The following is a 24726-nucleotide window of genomic DNA, read 5'->3' on the forward strand; positions in this document are numbered from 1 at the left end:
ATCAATCAACAGATAAGTAGATGAAGAAAATGTGGTCTGTATATATGATGGAATACTACTTAGCCATCAAAAAGAATGAAATTTTGCTATTTGCAGCAACATGGATGGACTTGGAGAGTATTATGCTAAAGTGAAAAATATCAGACAGAGAAAGATAAATTCTGTATCGTATCATATATGTGATATCTAAAAAATACAACAAATTAGTGGATACAACAAAAAAGAATCAGACTCACAGAAATAAAGAACAAATCAGTGGTTACTAGCAGAGAAGGAAGAGGGGAGGGGATGGAGAGGTACAAACTATTAGGTATAAAATAAGCTACAGGGCTTCCCTGGTAGTCCAGTTGTTGAGAGTCTGCCTTGCAGTGCAGGTAACACCAGTTCAATTCCTGGTCCAGGAGAATCCCAATTCTGCAGAGCAAAACTACTGTGTGCTGCAGCTACTGAGCCTGTGCACTAGAGCCCACGAGCCACAACTACTGAGCCCACGGGCCACAGATACTGAAGCCTATGCACCTAGAGTCTGTGCTCTGCAACCAGAGAACCACACAATGAGAAGCCAACATACGGCTAGAGAGCAGGCCCTGCTCTCTGCAGCTAGAGCAAGCCCCCATGCAGCAGTGAAGACCCAGCATAGCCAAAAATAATATATAAATATTTTTAAAATAAATTAAGAAAATAAGCTATGAGGATATATTGTACAACACAGGGAATATAGTCAGTATTGTATAATAACCATAAATGGAGTATAAGCTTTAAAAATTGTGAATTTTATTGTACACCTGTAACTTATGTTGTAACAGCAACTATACTTGAATTTAAAAAAGAAAAAGAAAGAAAATGAAAGTTGTACATTTTTCATCCTCTGTTAACATCATATCCTGTTCTTTCAGATAGATCTTGATCTACCTAGCAAGGGCAGATATTTGTTTGTTCATTCACTCAATAAGCAAGTATCAAACAGTCCCTATGGGCAAGGCCCAAGGACACAATGGTGAACAAGTCATGTTCGCAGCCCTCATGGAGCTCAAACTAGTAGAAAGATGAGTAAACCAGCAATTTCAAAGTGTGTTAAATGCTAGAAAAGGAGACTTAATTTAATTTAAAAGGCTCTTAAGCAGGAATTCCTCTACCCTGAACTGTATGTAAAATAATGAGCATACAGGAGCACATATTTACTTTTTTGTGGAAAGAATCCATTGGTCTCATCAGACTGATGAACCTGACCTATTCTGGGGCCACAAAAATTTGAGTCTGGCAGAAGCACAGCATATAAAAGGAGGAAGGGGGACAGATGGCTGAAGATACAAGCAGGCTCTGGACAACTTGAGGGCCTTGTACACCATGCAGAGAAGTTTAGACTTCATTCTAAGGGCAATGGGGAGCCCCTGACAGACTTTAAGCAAGTAAGGAATACATTAGATTTTTATTTAGTAAATATGACTATAGCTACAGTGTAGAAAATGGGTTGGGATTGACGGAACAAAATGGGGGCAGGTTGACAAATTAGAAGGCTGCTGCAGTAAACTGGGTGAAAGACGATGGCAGCTAGACTAAGGGACTACATCTTAAACTTCTTTAAATCTTCAGACTCTACCTTCAGACCAGCACCTAGAAGTCTCCAAGAAGCATAGAGAGCCCAGGAGAGCAAGGCATAGTCTCAACCTAGCAAGCACATCACATGCACCAAAGTGTGAAAGTGTTAGTTGTTCTGACTCTTTGTGACCCCAGGGACTGCAGCCACCAAGCTCCTCTGTCCATGGGATTTTCCAGGCAAGAATACTGGAGTGGGTGGCCATTTCCTTCTCCAGGGGATCTTTCCAAACCAGGAATCAAACCTGAGTCTCCTGCACTGCAGGCAGATTCTTTACTGTCAAAGCCACCAAAGAAGCTCACGTGCACAACAGAGCTCTTTTTAGGTGTAGGACTGCCCAAAGGGGGGAAAGGTGCATCTTGAGGAGCCATGGAGGAAAATCTTTCACCACCACATAAGACAGGAGGGCTAGAAAATCACTGGCTCATATCCTAGACTGCTGATAGAAACCCAACCCCATTATTCAGCCAAAGGAGCCTCAAGAGCGAGAAAGGAATGGTAGAATGGCTGTGAGGTCTTTCCAAAGAGCCAGACACAGAACACCAGCCACCCCTCGAAGCTGTACAGCAAAGGGAAGAAAAAGTGCATTCAGGAGTCCTTGTGTTACAGAACTCTTCTTCACTCCTCAGTTGAATCCTTACTGTTGAAATTAAGTTTCATGATCTGGGTAAAAAGAAAACAGAAGATCCTTACCCTCTGCACAATGATCCTGCCCGGGTGTTAGGATGGTTATTATACTCTCTCACCCCTAACCTTCATCTGTCTGAGTCCTAAATGCCAACTCATTTGGCTAGAGTTGAGACCTGTGCCACATGTTAGCATCACATGAGGAAAAGAAATAACCTGCCACCTTGCTGAATCCCAGCCAAAGCCTCCTGCAGGTAAGGTTTGCAGGTGAGCCATCTATGCCAGATAACTGCAAAAGGTTGACCTCTGTCTCCTGTGAAATAAGGACATTCCTGGCCCTGCCTTTATGCCAAAGCCGTGTGACATTCAAAGGAGATAATGAGAGTGTGAGGAGTGCAGCAGCAGGATTCAGCAGAGCTGCAGTGCTGGAGATCACCCCAGCACCCAGCCTCCCTGGAATCTCAGCCTTCCTCCACCTGGAGAGGTCTTTCTCCTCAGGTGGAGGATCAAATCAGGAAGGAAATGCCTATGTAGCCAGAGATGTTTCATGTCAACCCTCACCACCACCAGGGCAGCAGGTATCAGAGCCTCCCCACACATCCACATGAGCTGTATAAACTATGACGGGCCCTACACATAATAAGAGTTAGCTTTACTAAGTACCTATTCTGTGTTGGGTGCTCTTCCCTGGTGGCTCAGATAGCAAAGAGTCTGCTTGCAAGGTGGGAAACCTGGGTTCAATCCCTGGGTCGGGAAAATCTGGAGAAGGCAATGGCAACCCACTCCAGTATTCTTGCCTGGAGAATCCCATGGATGGAGGAACCTGGCGGGCTACAGTCCATGGGGTCACAAAGAGTCGGACATGACTGAGCAACTAACACTTTCACACTTTCATTCTGTACTGGGTGTCTTATTTCCCTTACCTGTATCTGTTCCCTGCTTATTGTTATTATTCCAGTCTCACAAACAAGAAAACAGGATCACAGAGGTTAAGTAACTGCTTACAAACCTATCAGTTGCTGGAATCAGGTCATAATGGCTCCAAAGCCCTTTCTAAGATACTACACCATCCCCTAGTTAAGGTGTCATTACCAAAGAGGCCTTTGCATCAACAACTCCAAACCTCCTCCATGAACACTCATAAAAAATTTCCATCCCGTGGTTCTCTCCAGTGGAGATCTGAAATTTCAAGACTGAGCTATGTCAAGTGCAGACAAGTCTACCCCAGACCATCTTGGTCAAATCAGTTGCACCTTAATGGATGCTGGTAGGTGTCTGAACAATAGTCTCTTTTCCAGGGTGCTACACAAGCCTGTGTTGAACTACATCAACCCAGGCTTGAATGACACCCAAATCAATTCTTGAAAAAAAAGTCACCATTTCTATATCAAGAGCAACATATTTTTAGACATGACTACCGCACCCATCACCCTCAAATCTAGGACACTTAAGCCACAAAAGGACATCTGACTTTGATGTGGTGTGTTAGGGACAGGAAGAAGAAATCCCATGACATTGTAAGCTTCTGCCCTGAGATAACCAACTCTAAAAGACACATGGAAGACCAGGCTGTTTCTCCTCAATCCCATACAGGCTCTGATCTTCCTTTTTTCCTACCCCCCTGAACTATTCTACCCAACTTCTAACTCCTTAGGGGCAAAATCCTCAGAGGCCAGACCCTATCTATTCTGACTACTCCCTCAAGGCTCTCTTAATACAAAGAAAAGATTCTACTCCCTAGTGTTCCCTCCCTCCCTGCTCCATTGCTTTGGATTAAGTCATGCTAAACTGCACGATATGCAAAGATCTTCAAAGACATCAATACATCATTCAGACACTCAGAACACAAACATGGTCCAAGGCCTGGTGGAGTCAGGCATGAAGAAAGCCCGAAACAGTGGTTCTACATCATGAGTGCCTGCCTAGAGGTGAGTAAGAGAGCCTGGCCCTGACTGTTCGGCTGGTTGGTGTCCACTCCTTCCAAGTCCCTTGCCTCTTACCTCCAGCACGTTCCTGACTCTCCTCATTTCTAGTCACCATATAGTCAAAGACACCAGTTGAATATCAACCTGCATCTAAAAGCAACTTTTCTTTAAAAAAAAAAAAAAAGCCAATCTAATCAGCCTCAGAGTGTAATGTCAATACACTAGAACCAGAAGAATGGGACAGCTCACTCCCAGGGCTTCTTGTAGGATGGAGCTCAAATGTCTTTTCCTGAGCCCACATATTCTTTAGAACTCAGTTCTTTTAATACCATAAAATGGGACTGCTTTTAAAATTCTGGATGATATGTAGGGATCTGTATGGAGTACCAATACTATAGGTACACAGAACCCATAGTAAAGGGCATGCTAAAAACAGGGGGAAAAAAGTGACTAGGCTGTTTTGGGGAAATTATCTTCCCCTGGAATGGAGGTGCTAGATGGGAGAAAGGGGTTGAGGGGAATCTTAAGTATTCCATACTCACAGGGAAAAGGACAGGGTCAGCCCTGCTGGCCTCTCCAATCACACTATTCTAAAGGAGTAGACTGCAATTCAGGTGACTGCCCATCCCAGATCCTCTCACAGGCTGGTTGCCTTTGGACACTCTCCTGTGGACACTTAGACCTCAGTTTCATATTTATTCCAAGTTATGGGAAGGACACTATCAAGGAGTGGGGCTGATATTTGGGACCATCGACAGACATTTGGGCAATATGAACTCAGAAGACAAACAAATAAAAACACATTAAGCCTGAGTAAAAGATCTTAATCACACCACTCAAGTCAGAAGAAAGCCACATATATTTTCTCTTCTTTGGGGCCTTAAACATGCCAATAGAAACAGACTTAAAAAGTGTCAGCTGGACCTTTTCATTAACCTGATAATGAGAACAAAATTTTGCAGTTACTTTTTTCTTGTACCTGTTTACCAATATTTAAGCAAAATCAAAGGGCCTCAAAAAATATACAAATCTGATACAATGCTGATGGAAGCATATGCTGGTACAACCGTTCCAAGTGTTGTGGAGTTGAGACACATGTCTCACAAGGATTCAAAACGTGCACACACTTTAATCAAGTATTACTTATTCTATTTTTTTTCTGTAATGAACATATATGCATAGTCTTTGGATGAACATATGGATAGGTGGATGGGTGGGTGGATGGATGGACAGACGGTCAATGGATGGAAGGAAAGAAGGATGGAAGTATGGATATTAACTAGATTCAATGGAAGCCATGGGCTGGGCCACACATTAGACTGCTTTCTTCTCTTGATTCTCTTCTCCTTAAAATTACTAGAATCCAAGATCTGATCCAGAAGCATATTTTCTCTCCCTTTTTAAAAACACTTTGTTTTTGCTTAGGCACTTCCATGAACCCAGAGGCAAGTTCATTAGCAAAAAAAAAAGAAAAATGGAGCCCAAAGTATAATTCATTGTAATTGCAAGTGGACTCCTCTTTTAATACTAGACTTTTAAAGTCACATACATGGAGAAAAATGACTGGCAGAGCTATTTACTGAAGTTGCAACTAAATTTGTAGAGAAGTGGCTCAAAATTTCCAGGTAATGAAAGTAGCTGGTTTTCCAGGCTGCATTATGGAATTCCTAGTACAAGGCTCAAAGTGAGGGAAGCATGGCTTGGTGCACTTAGCAAAAACAAAGCTCCAGGTTGAGGTCAGCCAAGAGAGGACACATATGGCGAACTCTCAAATAACAAGCTCTAAGTTCCCACCACCATCCCCCATCAAGAACCACTCCTGCCTTAGGAAAAGGACAAGAGCCTATTCAGGAAAAATATGCCTGTACTCACCCATCCTTAGCAATCCCACATTCATTCGTTTAACCTTCAGTTGTTCACTGTCTCCTAAACACCAGGCCCTGGAGTGGACACTAAGGATTCGACAGTGACAAGACGTGGTCCCTGAGCGCCCAAGAACTCACAATCAAGGGTGGGAGACATTTTGTTCATTTAAAAATATTTTAGTGCTAGTGTGTACCAGGTACTCAGGATATGGAAACAAACAAAACTAACAAGATCCCAATCTTTATGGAACTGATATTCCAATAAGGAGACACAGGTAAAAAAATACTTAAACAACTAATCAATATGATTTTCAGATAGTGATGAGTTATGAAAAAAAAAAACCAGAGATGAGTTGTGGAGTATAAGGAGACCTAGTATGGAACTGTGGCTCAGGTGGTCAGAGAGGAGGTGGCACCTGAAGTATAAACTGCAGGGTGTTAAGCAGTGAGTACGTGAGACTCCAGAGCATGGGCACCACAGACACCAGGAAACAGACAGGAGTGCAGAATGATAGTGACCACACTCAGAGGAAGCACAGGGTACAAATGAACATGTGGAAGGGACAGCAGACCTCATCCAGGGCCATACTCGGGCCAGCCGGCCTTCAGTCAGCCATGATAGATACAGCACTGCCTGCGCCTGGCTCAGGGGAGGGGCTGCGAGGTACTGCAGACAGGAAGCTCAGCCCATGGGTTTAAGGGAATTCGGGCTCAGAAGTAACGCACATGCAACAGATGGACAAGGCTGTTTGGCATGTCCAGGAAACAGGGATTCCCGGCAAAGGTGCTGAGACAGAATGCAGATGGTGAATATACTTCTGTCTTACTCTTTCCACCCCAAGCCCGTCATCACATCTCCCAACTCTCTCCCAGGTTTAGTCGCTAAGTCATGTCTGACTCTTGTGACCCCATGGACTGTAGCGGGCCAGGCTCCTCTGTCCATGGAATTTCCCACACAAGAATATTGGAGTGGGTTGCCATTTCCTTCTCCAGGGGATCTTCCCAACGCAGGGATTGAACCCAGGTCTTCCACACTGCAGCAGCTTCTTTACTATCCGAGCCACACTCTCTCCCAACACTCCTGTAAAAAGGCAAAAGGAGGCTCAAGGCCCCGCCTGGAAGAAATGGCTAAGGACTGACAAGATGTGAAACAGCTAGGCCAGCCAGCCCTGGGCCAGGAGTCCAGAAGCCAAGTTCCACTCATTCACCGTGTGACCTCAGGCAAGTCCCTTCCTTGCTCTCAGTCTCAGTGTCCCCAGACTGCAAAATGAGAGGGAAGAAGCCTGAGGGTGAGCCCAAGAGTCTACATTTCTAACAAGCTCCCCGACATGATTACGATACACAACAAAGTCTGAGAATTCACGGACTGTGATTCTACCTTTGTTCCTCAGAGTGAACTGCAATAGGGGCTGCAAGCTTGACCTGGCTGAGGCTATGAGTCCATCACAATTCTTTGTACCTCCATAGTTCAGAGCAAAGAATCTGGCACATAAAAGCCCCTCAGGGTGGAGCCTTCTCTTTCCTCCCCCACTCACACCACCACCCTCAACATTCTCCCAGTTGGGACTGCAGTCCCACAGGTGTGCGTTTATCGTCTGCCCCTCATACCTGTGAACATCGCACAGAAGTAGGGGCTGCAGGCTGCCAGGACCACACGGTGGGCTTCTATCTCGACATCTTCTGCCACAATCATCACGTCACACAATAGCTGTTTGCTGTAAGACACCAGTGAGGGGAAAGGATGGGTCACAGCACAAACACCCACCCCCAGCCATACGAGGGTATTTTTTTCTCCCACCCACATTCCATACTATCACTGTCCAATGGCTGTCAAACGGCTCTGCCATATCTTGAGTCAGGCAGCGGAATGGACTCATCACCTTTTCCAAGTCCTTGATAAGCCTGACATTCATGCTTTCCTGAGGCACTCAACTCTGTAGAGATCCAACTACAATGTAGCTGCAAATTCAGGGCTCCTCCATCTGTCTTCATATTTCTGCTCTCCAACTCTACCAGCTCCGACTGAGAAAGGGGGGCAGCTCAATGAGCAGTGGGAACAGTTTCAGGCTGCTAGTTGAGTGACTGAATGAACACCAAGGAGCATGAGCACGCCAGTGAGAACAGGTATTAACTATTCCCCAAGTGATCCACTCACCGCCTATGAAACACTGGTAAGAGGCCAGCCATGTCCGGAGGACTTAAGTATATTTCTCTTCCCACCCAGGTTTAACACTATCATCAAAGAAACTCCATGTATATACACAGTGCTCCCTAAAGACCCTGTGCAAACTCCAATCACTGCAACTATAAAGAAAATTGTAACCATATTTTTACTTGTTTTTCACCCCAAACAAGGTGACAAACTTTTGAAAAGGACATATTTGTTGTTATATCCTAGACACTTGGCTGAATGCATAGCACACAGTAGGCTCAAATTTTTACAAATAAATGAAGGAAGGAAGGAATGATATTTTAAACAGGATCAGTCTACACTCAGAGAGGGAACGAATATTTGACTACTTTGAAGACAGCAAGGATACTACAAGACCTACCAATTCAAGAATTTTTCCTCTACCAGCCTTTCAAATTCTTATCATGGCTATTATTATTACAATAGCTAACATTTTTTTAATTACATGTGCCAGGCATTGTTCCAAGCACTTTTTAAAATATATATTATTTCATCTAATCCTCTCTACAACCCTAAGATGTTTAGCTATTATTATGTCCCATGTTTCAAAAGAAGGAAACTGAGACCCAGAGACATTAAGTAACTTTCCAAAGGTTACACAGAAAGGGAGCAATAGAGACAGGATTTGAATATAAGGAGCTGAACCCAAGAACCCACGTTCTTAACTTCTATAGTATCTTGGTCACCGCTAGTCCCTCCCTCAGCTTGAAGCACTAGAAGTGGGAGGGAAGACAGGGAGATTAAAAACAATGTATGGCAAAACCAATACAGTATTGTAAAGTGAAATAAAGTAAAAATAAAAATTTTAAAAAATAATTAATTAATTAATTAAAAAAAAAAAAACAGTTCAACTGTGATCCACTGGCAGTAGTTACTTGCACACTATACGGAACTGTGGATCACAAAAAACTTAAATTCTTAAAGAGATGGGAATACCAGACCACCTGACTTGCTTCATGCCTCATGAGAAATCTGTATGCAGGTCAGGAAGCAACAGTTAGAAGTGGACATGGAATAACAGACTGGTTCCAACTAGGGAAAGGAATACATCAAGGCTGTATATTGTCACCCTGCTTATTTAACTTATATGCAGAGTACATCATGGGAAACGCTGGGCTGAATGAAGCACAAGCTGGAATCAAGACTGCCAGGAGAAACATCATAACCTCAGATAAGCAGATGACACCACCCTTGTGGCAGAAAGAGAAGAACTAAAGTGCCTCTTGATGAAAGTGAAAGAGAGTGAAAAAATTGGCTTAAAGCTCAACACTCAAAAACTAACATCATGGCATCCGGTCCCATCACTTCATGGCAAATACATGGGGAAACAGTGGAAACAGTGAGAGACTTTATTTGTTTGGGCTCCAAAATCACTGCAGATGGTGACTGCAGCCATGAAATCAAAAGATGCTTGTTCCTTGGAAGAAAATTTATGACCAACCTAGACAGCATATTAAAAAGCAGAGACATTACTTTGCCACAAAGGTCTGTCTAGTCAAAGCTATGGTTTTTCCAGTAGTCATGTATGGATGTGAGAGTTGGACCATAAAGCAAGCTGAGCGCCGAAGAATTGATGCTTTTGAACTGTGGTATTGGAGAAGACTCTTGAGAGTCCCTTAGACTGCAAGAAGACCCAACCAGTCCATCCTAAAGAAAATCAGCCCTGATTATTCATTGGAAGGACTGATGCTGAAGCTGAAACTCCAGCACTTTGGCCACCTGATATGAAGAACTGACTCATTTGAAAAGACCCTGATGCTGGGAAAGATTGAAGGTGTGAGGAGAAGGGGACAACAGAGGATGAGATGGTTGGATGGCATTACCAACTCAATGGACATGAGTTTGAGTAAACTCTGGGAGTTGGTAATGGACAGGGAGGCCTGGGGTGCTGCAGTCCATGGGGTCACAGAGTCGGACACAACTGAGTGACTCAACTGAACTGAACTGATCTGATACTGAATTGAGAAGTCTGAGGTCATGACTGGGTTCCACATGAGAGTGATGAGATAATATAATGAATCTTCCATGGTAAGCAGATGGAACAGAAGCTACATATTTGCCCTCCCTAGTAGAGCATATTAAGCCAACTACTCAGATATTAGACCAGGTTCACTTTTCAGAGAAATCGAGTCATAAAGCCTGAGAAGGCTAGAACTGCACATGTCTTTAGAGATCACCCTATGATGCTCAGAGAGGTGACCCCAAACCACAAAAGCCTTAGTCTTCGATCCAGTTCTGACTCCAGGTACAGTACCATTCCTCCCTCATGATTGGTTGATACTTAGAATGGAAAAAGACAGAAACTAGGTTAGCTCCAAAAGGGAAAGGGGATCAGGAAAGATTCAGCACATGGAATAAGGAACCAGTGAGGGGACTTCTGGGAAAGGTCAGACCTCTGGGCACCAAGAAGCAAAACCTGGGAGTGGGACCTCATCCTGCAGTGAACAGCACACCCTAAACACAAATCTTATCAGAAGAAACCAGCTCAACTGGGAACAGAACTGGCTCTGACTCAACAGGCTATAAGAACAAGAACAAATTGACCCCACCGATTTTCTCATCTTTCTTAGCTGCCTTGGGACATATACCATGGGGGTCAAATGAGATTGTAGGTACTACTTGAGAATAGTCTTATTTAAATTTGGATAAAATATATTTTTAAAATGTATTCCCAACATGAATAGATTCATCTTGGACATTTTCACTTCTGTTAAAGATTTGGGAGAGAAAATAGAGTTATCAGGGCTATTTAAAAAGGCAAGTAATTTTTTTTGGTAACTAGTATTAATATTTTAATAAGGAAAGTATTGACATAGATGAGTCACAGATGCTGAACAAATTTTCAATGTCAGGTACTAGGAAAGCAAATAAAGTGGGATATCTTACATAAACCCAGAAAGGCTGATAATTCTTGAACAAATGAAAAAGAGACAAGAAGGAAAAAGGAATAAAGATGGAGAATCCAGTCAGCAAATAAATGAGAGCAGTTCTGAGAAGCAGGAGGTACATCTCAAGGCCAGAGAAACTCTAACCGGGGAAAGTAACCAATAAAAACTTGCCAAACACTCAAAGTAGACTTTCCCACCATTTGTCTTCACACTGGAGACATCTTTGTCTCCACTACACAGAGAAAAGGGAAGGTGCAGCTCCAGAGGCACTGCATGGCTCATCAGCACTTCTGAGGCCAGTCACCAGAGATACTGTGAGACTCTTTTTTCTGAGCGATCACATACTACTCCAAAGGACAATCTGGAGGAAAGTTGAGTTATACACAACGTGTCTAAAAGAAATACAGTAGAGATGTTAGGAAGGAGCTCAGACCCTGGAATCAAACTGACCAGGATTCATGACCCCTGAGAATCACAGAACTGACATGTGCTGTAAACAAGATAATGAATAGTGTTAATAAAAAACATTCAGTAAATATTAATTGATTTCTTGGCTCCCTTTTTTCCACAAAATACTTCATTTATGATTAGAGTAAGTTTTGGACATGGTAAATTTCAGCTGCCTTTTGGATATCTAAGTGAGGTTGTCAAGTAGGCAAGTGGATACTAGGGTCTGGAATTCACAGGCAAGAAATGGTTAAGAAGTTGGGAGAAGAAGAAGAACCAACAAAAGAGATGAGAAAACAGCCAGTGAGACAGGAGGAAAACCAAAAGGGTGTGGTGCCCAAAAAGCTCAGTGAAAAGATGGTTGCAAAAAAGAAGGAATGATCAATTGTATCAAATACCACTAATAAGTAAGATAATATTAATGTGGCAAGCCAGGGCAATTAGGCAAGGAAATGAAATGAAAGGCATCCAAATTGGAAAGAAAGAAATAAAACTATCTCTATTCACAAATGATATGATCTTGTACATACAAAATCCCAAGGAATCCACTAAAAAATTAGAAGAATAAATAAAGGAGTATAAGAAGGTTGAAGAATATAAAGTCAGTATACAAAAGCAATTGTATTTCTATACACTTGCAGTGAACAATCCAAAAAAGATATTTTAAAAATTCCATTTACAATAGCATCAAAAAGAATTAAATATTTTAGGAATAAATTTAACAAAAAGAGTGCAAAGCCTGTACCCTAAAACTATAAAACACAATTGAAGGAAATTAAAGAAGACCTAAATAAATGGAAAGACCTCCAGTGTTCATGAATTAGAAGATTAATACTGTTGAGGTGACAATTCTCCTCCAAAATGTTCTACAGATTCAACACAATTTCTATCAAACTCTCAACTGCTTCTTTGCAGAAAGGGACAAGCTGAACCTAAAATTCATAAGTGCAAGGGATCTAGAATGGCCAAAACAATCCTGAAAAAGAAAGGGGTTGAAAAACTCAGGTATCCCAGTTTCAAAACTTAAGCATGTACATGCTCAGTCACTCAGTTGTATCCGACTCTTTGCAACCCCCTGGACTGTAGCCTGCCAGGTTCTTCTGTCCATGAGATTATCCTGGCAATAATTCTGGAGTGGGTTGCCATTTCCTCCTCCAGTGGATCTTCCCAATCCAAGGATCAAACCTGCATCTCCTGCGGTTCCTGCATTAGCAGGTGGATTCTTTTACCACTGAACCACTTGGGACACTTACTACAAAGCTAAAAACAGCATAGTAATAGCACAAAGATCAACACAATAGAACTGAGAGTCTAAAAGTAAACACTCATATTCATAGTCAGCTAATTTCTGAAAGGATGCTAAGACCATTCAACTGGGAAAGAATAGTCTTTTCAACAAATGGTGCTAGGATTAAATGGATATGCTTTGTTTGCTAAGTCGCTTCAGTTGTGTCTGACTCTTGGTGACCTTATGGACTGAGCCCACCAGGCTCCTCTGTCCATGGGATTCTCCAGGCAAGAATACTGGAATGGGCTGTCATTTCCTTTTCTAGATCTTCCTGACCCAGGTATCAAACCTACATCTCCTGTATTGGCAGGTGAGTTCTTTACCACTAAATTGACTTGGGAAGCCCAATTAGCTGGATATCCACATGCAAAAGAAAGAAGTTGGATCTCTACCTCACATCATATACAAAAATCAACTCACAATGGATCAAAGACCTAAATGTAAGAGCTGGATCTAGAAAACTCTTAGAAGAAACATTAGGGTAAATCTTAATGACTTTGGATTAGGCAATGATTTGTTAGATAGGACACCAAAAGCACAAACAAACAAAAAATACATTAGACATCAAAGTTCACAACTTTTGTGCTTCAGGACATCAGGAAAGTGAAAAGAAAACATACAAAATGAAAGAAAATCTTTGTAAATCATATGTCTGAAAAAAGTCTTATATCTAGATATATTAAGAACTTGAAACCTTACAACTCAATAATAAGTAGACATATAACCCAAAATAAAATAGGCAAAATCTTAATAGAACTCTCCAAATAAGATATAGAAATGGCCAATGATGACATAAAAAGATGCTGAACATCATTAGTTATCAGAGAAATGCAAATCAAAACCACAATGAGATAACTCCTTACACACACTAGGATGGTTATAATCAAAACACAGGATATAATAAGTGTTGATGAGATATGAAGAAATTGGAACCTTCATACACTGCTGATAGAAATGTAAAGTGCTGCGGAAAACAGTCTGATAGTTCCTCAGAAGGTTAAACATAGGTTTTATTTGACCCAGGAATCCCACCCCCAAGAGAAATAAAACACACATTGACACAAAAACTTGTTTCTGAATGTTCCCAGCAGCAATATTCATAATAGCCAAATGGTCTCAAATTTGTACATCCATACAATGAACTATTATTCAGCAATACAAATGAATGAAATACTGAGACATGCTATAGCATGAATGAACCTTGAAATGAACATTATGCCATGTGAAAAAAGTTGGTCACTAAAGATACATTATATAATTCCAAAATAGGCAAATCTATAAAGACAGAAAGTAGATTAGTAGATTAGTGATTGTGTAGCACTGGCGAGGCAGGGTGAGTGGATAGGAATAATAGGGGAGTTACTGCTAAAGTAGACGGGATAGAAATATTCAAAAACTGACTGTTGGTTGCCCAATTCTGCTAATATAATAAATACCATTAAAGTATATACTTTAAATGGGTGAACTGTATGTTATATGAATTATATCTTGATGAAGCTGTTATCAAAATTTAAAAAACAGCATATATATCTGCAAAAAATGAAAAGTCTAAATCAATAAGATATATGTACTCCAGTGTTCACAACAGCACTATTTGTAATAGCCAAGACATGGAAGCAACCCAAATGCCCAGATGACTGACTTAAGAAGATCACACACACACACACACTCTCTGGAATATTACCCAGTGATAAAAAATCAAAAATCACCATCTGCAGCAACATGTGTGGACCTAGAAAATATTATGCTTAGTGAAATAAGTCAGAAAGAGAGAGACAAGTACTATACGATATTACATGTGAAATGTAAAAAATAATACAAATGAATGTATGTACAAAACAGAAACAGACCCACAGACACAGAAAACAAATTTATGGTTACCAAAGATGAGGGGAAAGGGGCAAACTAGGAATACAGGATTAAAATATATAAATTACTATACATAAAAGAGATAAGCAACAAAGATTTACTGTACAGCACAGGAAATTATACTCAATATCCTGTAACCTACCAATGAAATATAATCTGCAAAAAAAATCAGTATACTATATATTGAAACTATTAATAATACAATATTATAAATCAAGCAAACTTTGATTTTAAAAAGTTATACTAAAAGCAAGAAGTAAAAAATAATGTAAAGGCTAAAAACAAAGATACACGTCAAAAGAAAAACAGAAAGCAGTATACTAAGGTATCTCATTACTGCCTTTATTTTATTACTATAGTAAAAAAAAACCATATTGGACAATAATCTAAAAAGAAAAAAAGATGAAGCAGAGAATTGTTTGCAGTGGCCAGACAAGAAATTAAAACTGTAAAGATGAGATAGAAGATTGTCTCTCATTTTCAGGCCTGATCAGGAGGTGCTTTTCCAACAAGGACCACGTCCCCACTTGCTGGCTGGCCAATAAGTCAGAAGACAAACAGCCATCAGGGTTCTGCTGCCCAAAAGCAGCTGTTGGTTTGACCAGAGCAGAGTGATGAAGTACAAAAAGAGGAGCAAGTTTGCTTGGTTACCATGCCAGCAGCTCATTTTCTACCATGGAAGTATAAAGAACAGGAAACAGGTAAATTGTGTGATTCATAAATTGCAAAGAACGTGTGTGCCTTAACAAAAAAAAGCTTAAAACTGGAGGAGAGGAATGTGAAAATAATGCAGGAAATAATCCCAGGTCCCTGGAATATCAGGTACTATTTCATTAGCCTGACCCCTGGATGTCCAGGTGCTTCACCCTGGCCTTTCTCCAAACAAAGTATGCCTCTCCCCAGTTCTGACTGAAATCGCCCAAATCAATCAAGTGTCTATTCAGGCCCTCTTTCTCTCCCTGTATCACCCATTCCACTCTAGTTTTTTCAGGCAGTCACCTAAACACCTTAAAACTTGATATAATCTTTGAACACCACCAGAATGCAAGTGAGATTGAGGGCAAGGCTTTGATTGTCCCACCTACTGCCATACTCCTAAAGCACATCATCATCATAAGCTAACACAGAATGTTCAGTTTGTTGCAGGAACTCATAAAATATCTAAGGAATACCTATTATTATCATTATGTTACTTTCTGTTTCAGTTGGCAATTCTACTTCTAGGAATTAATTCTATAGAAATAATTGTAAATGTGCACAAGTACTTAACAACAGTGACAGCACTAATGTGCTGTCACTGTTCTAAGCACTTAACTTATTCTATTAACAAGCCAGCAAGACTGGAACTATTATTAGCCTCATTATATGGCTGACAAAAGTGAGGTTGGGGATATTAATTAACTTGTTCAGGGTCACGCAGCTAATCAGCACTGGAGCCGAAGTTTAAAACCAGGCTGTCTGGCTCCAGTCTATGCTTGTGACCAGTGCACGATCCTGCCCTACACAAAACCACTGTGAGTATCATTTATGCAAGGAATTGGAAAACCTAGACATTCAACAACAGGGAACTGCTTTTAAAAAAATAAAAATAGAGTATCATTCAACCACTTTAAATGAAGTTGTAGAACAGTTAGTAACATTTAAAAAATTGTTCAACAAAATGTTAAGAATAAAAATCTGGTTGAACACACACACTACGTAACAGATAATCAACAAGGACCTACTGTATAGCACAGGGACTTCTACCCAATATTCTGTGATAACCTATAAGAGAAAAAATCCTAAAAAGAATGAATATATGTATAACTAAATAACTTTGCTGTACATCTGAAACTAACACAATTGTAAATCAACTATACCCCCAATAAAATTAAAATATTTTTAAAATTAAAAATCACCCATAGGAAAAAAAATCCAGTTGAGTCATACTTTTTAAAGAAAAAAAGATCTTCTCCTAAATGTTAATAATGGTTTCCACTGTGACTTTTCCCTCACCTGTATTTTCTAAATATTCTACAATATATTCTTTTTACAAAAAAAAAAAAAATTGAAAGAAAAATTTTAAATTTAAAGAAAAACTAAAGGGAAATCCATGCCCAAACCTGAACTAAAATTTCCCAACAAAAACATAAACAGATTGTGGTCCATTTGAAAAAAAACAAAATGAGGAAGAACAGGATTGTGATGGCTAATGTTTTGTGCCAAGTCAACCAGGATAAGGGATGCCCAGATAGTTGATGAAATATTATTGGTGGGTGTGTCTGCAAAGGTCTTTCCAGAAGAGATTAGCCTTTGAACTGGTAGACTGAGAAAAGATCTCTTTCACCAATGTAGGTGGGCAACATCCAATTTACGGAGGGCTTGCATAGAACAAAAAGGTGGAGGAAGGATGAATTCTTTCTCTCCTTAAGATGGACTACACATTATCTTCTGCCCTCAGACATCAGAGGTCTTGGTTCTTAGGGCTTTGGACCACAAGACATACTCCATTGGCTCTTGTTTCTCAGGATTTCAGATTTGGACTGAATTATACCACTACCTTTCCTGGTTCTCCAACATGGAGACAGCACACTGTGGGAATTCTCAGCCTCCATAATCAAGTGAGCCAATTTCAATAATAAATCTCCTCTTATATATCTTGTTTTTTCAGAGAAGCAGAACCAATAGCATATATATAAATAAATAATAAAAATAGATTTTATTGGTTTTGTTTCTCTGAAAAACCCTGACTAATATAAAGATTATTCACTTAAGTTTCAGCAAATGACCAGTGTTTTCCAAAATAAGTTTCACAAAACACTCGGTCTGTACATAACAACCAAAGAGGGTTCAAAACCATGAGGGAAACCCTCAGTTAGACAAGTTTATTGTATGACTTCTCAGAGGTTTTAATCTACCTATATATATTATGAATCTTGGAGGGGAGTATAGCAGTTTTATATAGCATTTTTAAAACTCATTTTGGCTCAGATCTATTTTCCCACAGAGCATCTTGAGAAAATGTTTCTCAGAGACTGGCAAATGGTAATTTACACAAAAGAGAAGCACCAGGACTGTTGGAAGAGGTTAAATCCAAGCCGAGGCTTTTAAGGAAAAATGCAAAAGTGTGGTAACTTGCAACAACAACAAAAAAAAAGGAGGACATAGCAGTATTTTCAGTTATTTAAGCAAAAGGAAAAAATATTAATAATATAAAGTGAGAGTTGGGGGGAATTCTGTGGGCAAAGCTATTTCCTGAGCTCTGCCTTTAAGTAGTTACTGGAGTGGGCTAAACCAGGCAAAATAAGGTATGGTGAGAGACCAAAAGTCTTCTTTCCCCAAGTCTATTGACATATAACATTGTGTAAGTTCCAAGTGTATAATGTGATGATTCGATATATACTGTGAAATAATCACCACAATAAGATAATACATCCGTCACCACACACAGCTACTACTTTTATTCTTCTGGCGAGAACTTTTAAGATCTACTCTTCTAGCAACTTTCAAGTACACAATACAGTATTGATAACTATAGTTACCACATTATACATAAGATCCCCAGAACTTACTCTTCTTACAATTGGAAATTTGTACCCCTTGGCCAACACCTCATTTCCCACAACCTCCACTCCCTGACAACCACTAATGTACTCTCTGAGAGTTCAGGTTTTTCAGACTTCACATATAAATGAAATCATACAGTCTTTGGTTTTCTCTGACTTACTTCACTAAATACAGTGCCCTCAAGGTTTATCCACATTGGTGCAAATGACAAGACTTCCTCCTTTTTTACAGTTGAATAATATTCCATTGTGTTAATATACCACATCCTATTTATCCATTCATTCTCTGACCAAAACTTAATGTTGTGTTCATGTCTTTGCTACTGTGAATATCACTGCAATGAACCTGGAGGTACAGATAGCTCTTCGAGAAAGTGATTTCATTTTCTTCAGATACATGCCCAGAGTGTGATTGCTAGATTGTATAGCAGATCAATTTTTAATTTTTTGAGGAACTTCCATATTGTTTTCAATAGCGGCTGTACTAATTTGCGTTCCTACCAATAGCACACAAAGGTTCCCTTTTCTCCACAGCCTCAGCAGCACTTGTTATCTCTTAGAGTTTTTTGTTTGTTTGTTTGATAATAGCCACTCTAACAGGTGTGAGGTGATACCTCATTGTGGTTCTGATTTGAGTCTCCCTCATGATGAGTAATGTTAAGCCCCTTCCCATGTACCTGTTGGCCATTTGGGTAACTTTTTTGGAAAAAATGTTTATTCAGGTCCTTTGCCCATTTTTTTTTATTTTTATTTTTTTATTTTTTTAATTTTAAAATCTTTAATTCTTACATGTGTTCCCAAACATGAACCCCCCTCCCACCTCCCTCCCCATAACATCTCTGTGGGTCATCCCCATGCACCAGCCCCAAGCGTGCTGTATCCTGCGTCAGACATAGACTAGCGATTCAATTCTTACATGATAGTACCATTTTTAACCATTTCTTTTGAGTTCAATGTTTTATATATTTTAGATATTAACCCTTCCTCAAATTTATGGTGTGCCAGTATTTTCTCCCTTTCATAGGTTGCCTTTTCATTTTGTTGATCATTTCCTTTGCTGTGCAGAAGCTTTTAGTTTAATGAAGTCCTATTTGTTTATTTTTTCCCCTGTTTTCTTCCAGGAGTTTTATGGTTTCAGGTCTTAACATTTAAGTTTTAAATCCATTTTGAGTTAATTTTTGTGAGTGGTATAAGATAGGCATCCAATTTCATTCTTTTGCAGGTGAATATCTAGTTATCCTAATACCATCTGATGAAAGACTATCCGTTCCCCATTAAATACTCTTGGCTCCCCTGCCAAATATGAGTTGACCATATCCATGTGGGTTTATTTCTGGGCTCTCAACTCTGTTCCACTGGTCTATATGTCTATACCATACTGTTCTGATTACCACAGCTTTGTCACATATACTTGACCCTTGAACAATGTGGGGATTAGGAGTGCCAACTCCCCACCACATGCAGTGGAAAACCCACATCTAACTTTATATCAGCTCTTCATATCCACAATTTCATATCAGAGATATGGAATCACAAATAGTGCAGTACCATAGCAGTTAGTGAAAAAAAAATTCAGATAAGTGGACCCTCACAGTTCAAACCCATGTTGTTCAGGGGCCAACTGTAGTTTGAAATCAGAGAGTGCAATATTTCCAACTATGTTCTCCTTTTACAAGATTGCCTTGGCTATTCATGGTCTTTTGTGATTCCATTCAAATTTTAAGAATGTTTTCTCTATTTTTGTGAAAAAATGCCATGGAAATTTTGATAGGGATTGCAGTGAATCTACAGATAGCTTTGGGGAGTATGAACATTTTAACACTATTCTTTTGATGCAAGAACACAGGATATCTTTCATTTGTGTCTTCTTCAATCTCTCTCATCAAGTTTTCAGTGTACAAATCTTTCACCTTCTTGGTTAAATTTATTATTAAATGTTTTATTGTTGTGACACTATTTAAAATGAGATTGTTATCTTTATTTCTTTTTCAGATAACTATCAGTGTATAGGAATGCAACTGATCTTTGTATGTTGATTTTGTATCCTGTAAACTTACCAAATTTATTTTTAAGTTCTAACAGTTTTTTTGGTGGAGTCGTGTAGGGTTTTTTATATACAGAACCATGTTATCTGCAAAACAGACAATTTTATTTCTTCCTTTCTAATTTGGATGCCTTTTATTTCTTTCTGTTGCCTAATTACTCTGGCTAGAACTTCCAGTACTATGATCAAAAAGAGTAGTAAAAGTGGGCACCCTTGTCTTGTTCCTGACCTCAAAGGAAAAGCTTTCAAACTTTCACCATTCAGTATGATGTTAGCTATGGGTTTGTCACATAGGGCTTTTAACATGTTATGGTATAATCCTTCTACACCCAATTTGCTGGGATGTTGAATTTTGTTAAACACTTTTCCTGCTCTATTAAAAAGATGTTATGGCTTTTATCCTTCATTCTATGAACATGGTGTATCATCTTTATTGATTTACCTTGAATCACCCCTGCATCCCAGGGATAAATCTCAGTTGATCATAGTATTTGGTCCTTTCATCAGATCATATTTTACCAGATCATACATATACTGTTTGCTAGTATTTTGTTTCAGAGAAGGCAAAGGCAACCCATTCCAGTACTCTTGCCTGGAAAATCCCATGGGTGGAGGAGCCTGGTAGGCTGCAGTCCATGGGGTCACGAAGAGTCGGACATGACTGAGCGACTTCACTTTCCCTTTTCGCTTTCATGCATTGGAGAAGGAAATGGCAACCCACTCCAGTGTTCTTGCCTGGAGAATCCCAGGGACGGGGAGCCTGGTGGGCTGCCATCTATGGGGTCGCACAGAGTCGGACACGACTGAAGCAACTTAGCAGTAGCAGTAGTATTTTGTTTAAAAGTTTTACGTTAATACTTGTCAGGGATAGTGGTCTAGTTTTCTTTTCTTGTAGTGTCCTTATCTCACTTTGATATCAGGGTAATGCTGGCCTCGTTAAAATGAGTTTGGGAGTGTTTCATCCTCCTCAAGTTTTGGGAAGAGTCTGAGAAGGACTGGTGTTAATTCTTCTCTGAAATTTGGTAGAATGCACCAGTGAAATGATCCAGTCACGGGCTTTTCTTTGTTGAGAGATTTTTGCTCACTGATTCAATCTCCTTAATTATTATTGGTTTGTTCAGGTTCTCTTCTTCTTGATTCAGTCTTGGTAGTTCATATGTTTCAAGGAGTTTATCCATTTGCTCTAGGTTATCCAATTTGTTGGCATATAATTGTTCATAGTGGCCTCTTACAATCATTTGTATTTCTGTGATAACAGTTGTAATGTCTCCTTTTTCATTTATAATTTTGGGTTCTCTCTCTTTTGTCTTCGTTAGCTTAGCTAAAGATTTGTCAATTTTGTTTATTCTTTCAAAAAAACTCTTAGCTTCATTTTTTTCCTATTGTCGTTCTAATCTGTATTTCATTTGATCTCAGCTCTTTTTTTTTTTAAGTCACTTCAGTCATGTCTAACTCTGTGTGACCCCACGGACGGCAGCCCACCAGGCTCCCCCATCCCTGGGATTCTCCAGGCAAGAACACTGGAGTGGGTTGCCATTTCTGATCTCTGCTCTAATCTTTATTAATTCTTTCCTTCTGCTAATTTTGAGCTTCGATTAAACTTCTTTTCTAATTCCTCCATGTGTAAAGTTAGGTTGTTTATTTGGAGACCTGAAGCCTTAAATCAGACAAAGGACACAAGCCATACTCAAGGGAACAAAATGAGGAACTTCAATAGTGTCTAGGGAACACAATACAAATTCTTTAGTAACAAAGAAACATTAGGGATGAATGTTAGCACTATCCACCACCTAAAACAACTATGGATGGAGTTTCTAGAAAATCTGGCAGGAAGCCTAATATTAATAAAAACTGAGCAATAGAGCGTAAGACAAATCTAATTTAACTTGGTGTTTAATGCCAAAGCCTAGACCCTGCAGAAAAGAAAATCAAGTAAATGAATATAGAATTTATTTTTACAAGTAGTTCAAACCCCTACACAACAATCACATCTTCAACTATACATGCTTTGCTCATGCCATTTTCTCTGCCTGGAAGACATCTCCCTAACCTTACCACTTTTCGTTTCTCTAACTCTTACTTGTCCTTTAGAATTTAGGTCAAGCATCTTTCCCCTTAGGATGTGCTCTCCAAAGCTGCAGTTTTACATGCTTTCTTTCATGACACCCTTTAAGAAACTAATAATTACTGCACACCTACCACCTGGCAGGCACCTGATACATTTTTCCTTCATAACACTTATTTGCACTGTAGGAAGACCATTTTCATTGACCTATTATCATTTTTCACCTTGCACCCTCTCCCACACATCTCAGAGCCAGCCAGTGTGTCTGGGGATCTTTAGTGAATAACTCAAAGCTCCTATGAAGTACTAGGTGCTAGAGACTAAAATGATTCAGAAATTGTTCCTGCCCTCAGGAAGCTCATGAACTACAGAGAAAAGAGGAGATAAACAGTTATAGCATACAATAGGATGAAATATGTGATAAATAATGGCATTGGTACAACAAACACATCAAAAGATCAATGTCACTAGTTATTAGAGAAACGCAAATCAAAACTACAATGAGGCATCACCTCACCCTGATCAGAATGGCCATCATTAAAAAATCTACAAATGATAAATACTGAAGAGGGTGTAGAGAAAAGGGAATCCTCCTATGCTATCAGTAGGAATGTAAATTGGTACAGCCACTATGGAGAACAGCATAAAAATTCCTTAAAAAAGAAAATAGACTTACCATATGATCCAGCAATCCCATTCCTGGGCATATATCCAGGAAAGACAAAAACTCTAATTCAAAAAGAGACATGTACTCCATATCTTGGCTATTGTAAATAGCCAAAAGTAACCTAAATGTCTACTGATAGATGAATGGATAAAGAAGATATGGTATATACATTTTTTTCATGCTGTGAATATATTTATTCATTAATATGTACAGAAATTTGTTAATTTTCCTTTTCCTTCCCTTTTTAACTGTATTATGTTTCTTCATATGTTAACATCCATAAAATGTACGTATGTACATTTTTGCAGAGTTAACATCATAGAAAACTAGATGGCATCTAGCAGCTAATGGCAAATTATGGCTTAATGACAGTGTTTCTCTTTTTCTTTTAAGTGGAAAAGCACTGATAATGATGCATTTTACAAATTATAAATGTCTTTAAGACTTTTTCAAGGTAATAAATAGGTGCTGGTGGTAGTAAAAACAAAAAGAGAAGAAGAAGATACGGTGTGTGTGAGGGGGGGTGTGTGTGTGTTTATGTGTATACATACATACATATATATATATATAAGCTTCCCTGGTGGCTCAGCTGGTAAAGAATCTGCCTGCAGTGCAGGAGACCTGGGTTCGATCCCTGGGTTGGAAAGATCCCCTGGAGAAGGGAACAGTTACCCACTCCAGTATTCTGGCCTGGAGAATTCCATGGACTGTATAGTCTGTGAGATCGCAAAGAGTCGAACACAACTGAGCAACTTTCACTTTCATGTAGATCACCATTATGTGTGTGTGTCTGTCTGTGTGTGTGTGTGTGTGTGTGTGTGTGTAAAACATTATATATATAACAGAATACTACTCAGCCATTAAAAAAAAATGCCATTTGCAGCAACATAGATGGACCTAGAGATTGTCATACTAAAAGTGAAGAAAGTCAGAGAGAGCAAGATAAATATCACATGATATCACTTAGATGTGGAATCTAACATTACAATTTAAATGAACTTATTTACAAAAGAGACATAGACACTCAGACACAGAAAATAGACTTATGGTCACCAAAAGTGAAAGGGTAGGAGAGAGACAAATTAGGACTTTGGAATTAACAGATATACACTACTATATCTAAAATAGATAAGCAACAAGGATTTAGTTAATATCACAGGGAACCATGGGGCTTCCCTTGTGTCTCAGCTGGTAAAGAATCCGCCTGCAATGTGGGAGACTTGGGTTCGATCCCTGGGCTGGAAAGATCCCCTGGAGAAGGGAAAGGCTACCCACTCCAGTATTCTGGCCTGCAGAATTCCCTGATAGTTCAGTTGGTAAAAAATCCACCTGCAACACAGGAGACCCCGGTTCGATTCCTGGGTCAGGATGATCCGCTGGAGAAGGAATAGGCTATACACCCCAGTATTCTTGGGCTTCCCTTGTGGATAAGCTGGTAAAGAATCTGCCTGCAATGAGGGAGACCTGGGTTTGATCCCCAGGTTAGGAAGATCCCTGGAGAAGGGAAAGGCTGCCCACTCCAGTATTCTGTCCTGGAGAATTCCATGGACTGAATAGTCCCTAGGGTCCCAAAGAGTCGGACACAACTGAGTGACTTTCACTTTCACAGGGAACTCTATATTCAATAGCTTATAGTAACCTATAATGGATAAGAATCTGAAAAGTATATATAACTGAGTCACTTTGCTATACATCTGAAAATATCACA

The 24726-nt window shown here is 39.7% G+C and overlaps 1 protein-coding gene across 1 annotated transcript in view; it reads right to left on the minus strand.

Moving 5' to 3' along the window:
- The window catches only part of KLHL3 (kelch like family member 3), a 118266-nt gene that overhangs the window by 81164 nt on the left and 12376 nt on the right, over positions 1 to 24726 (minus strand). Inside the window, exon 3 of the mRNA XM_052643643.1 lies at positions 7623 to 7729. Within this exon, the coding sequence (XP_052499603.1) occupies positions 7623 to 7729 (107 nt within the window). The remainder of the gene's footprint in view (positions 1 to 7622; positions 7730 to 24726) is intronic.

This window comes from Budorcas taxicolor, chromosome 7 (assembly GCF_023091745.1).
Source record: "Budorcas taxicolor isolate Tak-1 chromosome 7, Takin1.1, whole genome shotgun sequence".
In the NCBI taxonomy this organism is placed as follows: Eukaryota; Metazoa; Chordata; class Mammalia; order Artiodactyla; family Bovidae; genus Budorcas; species Budorcas taxicolor.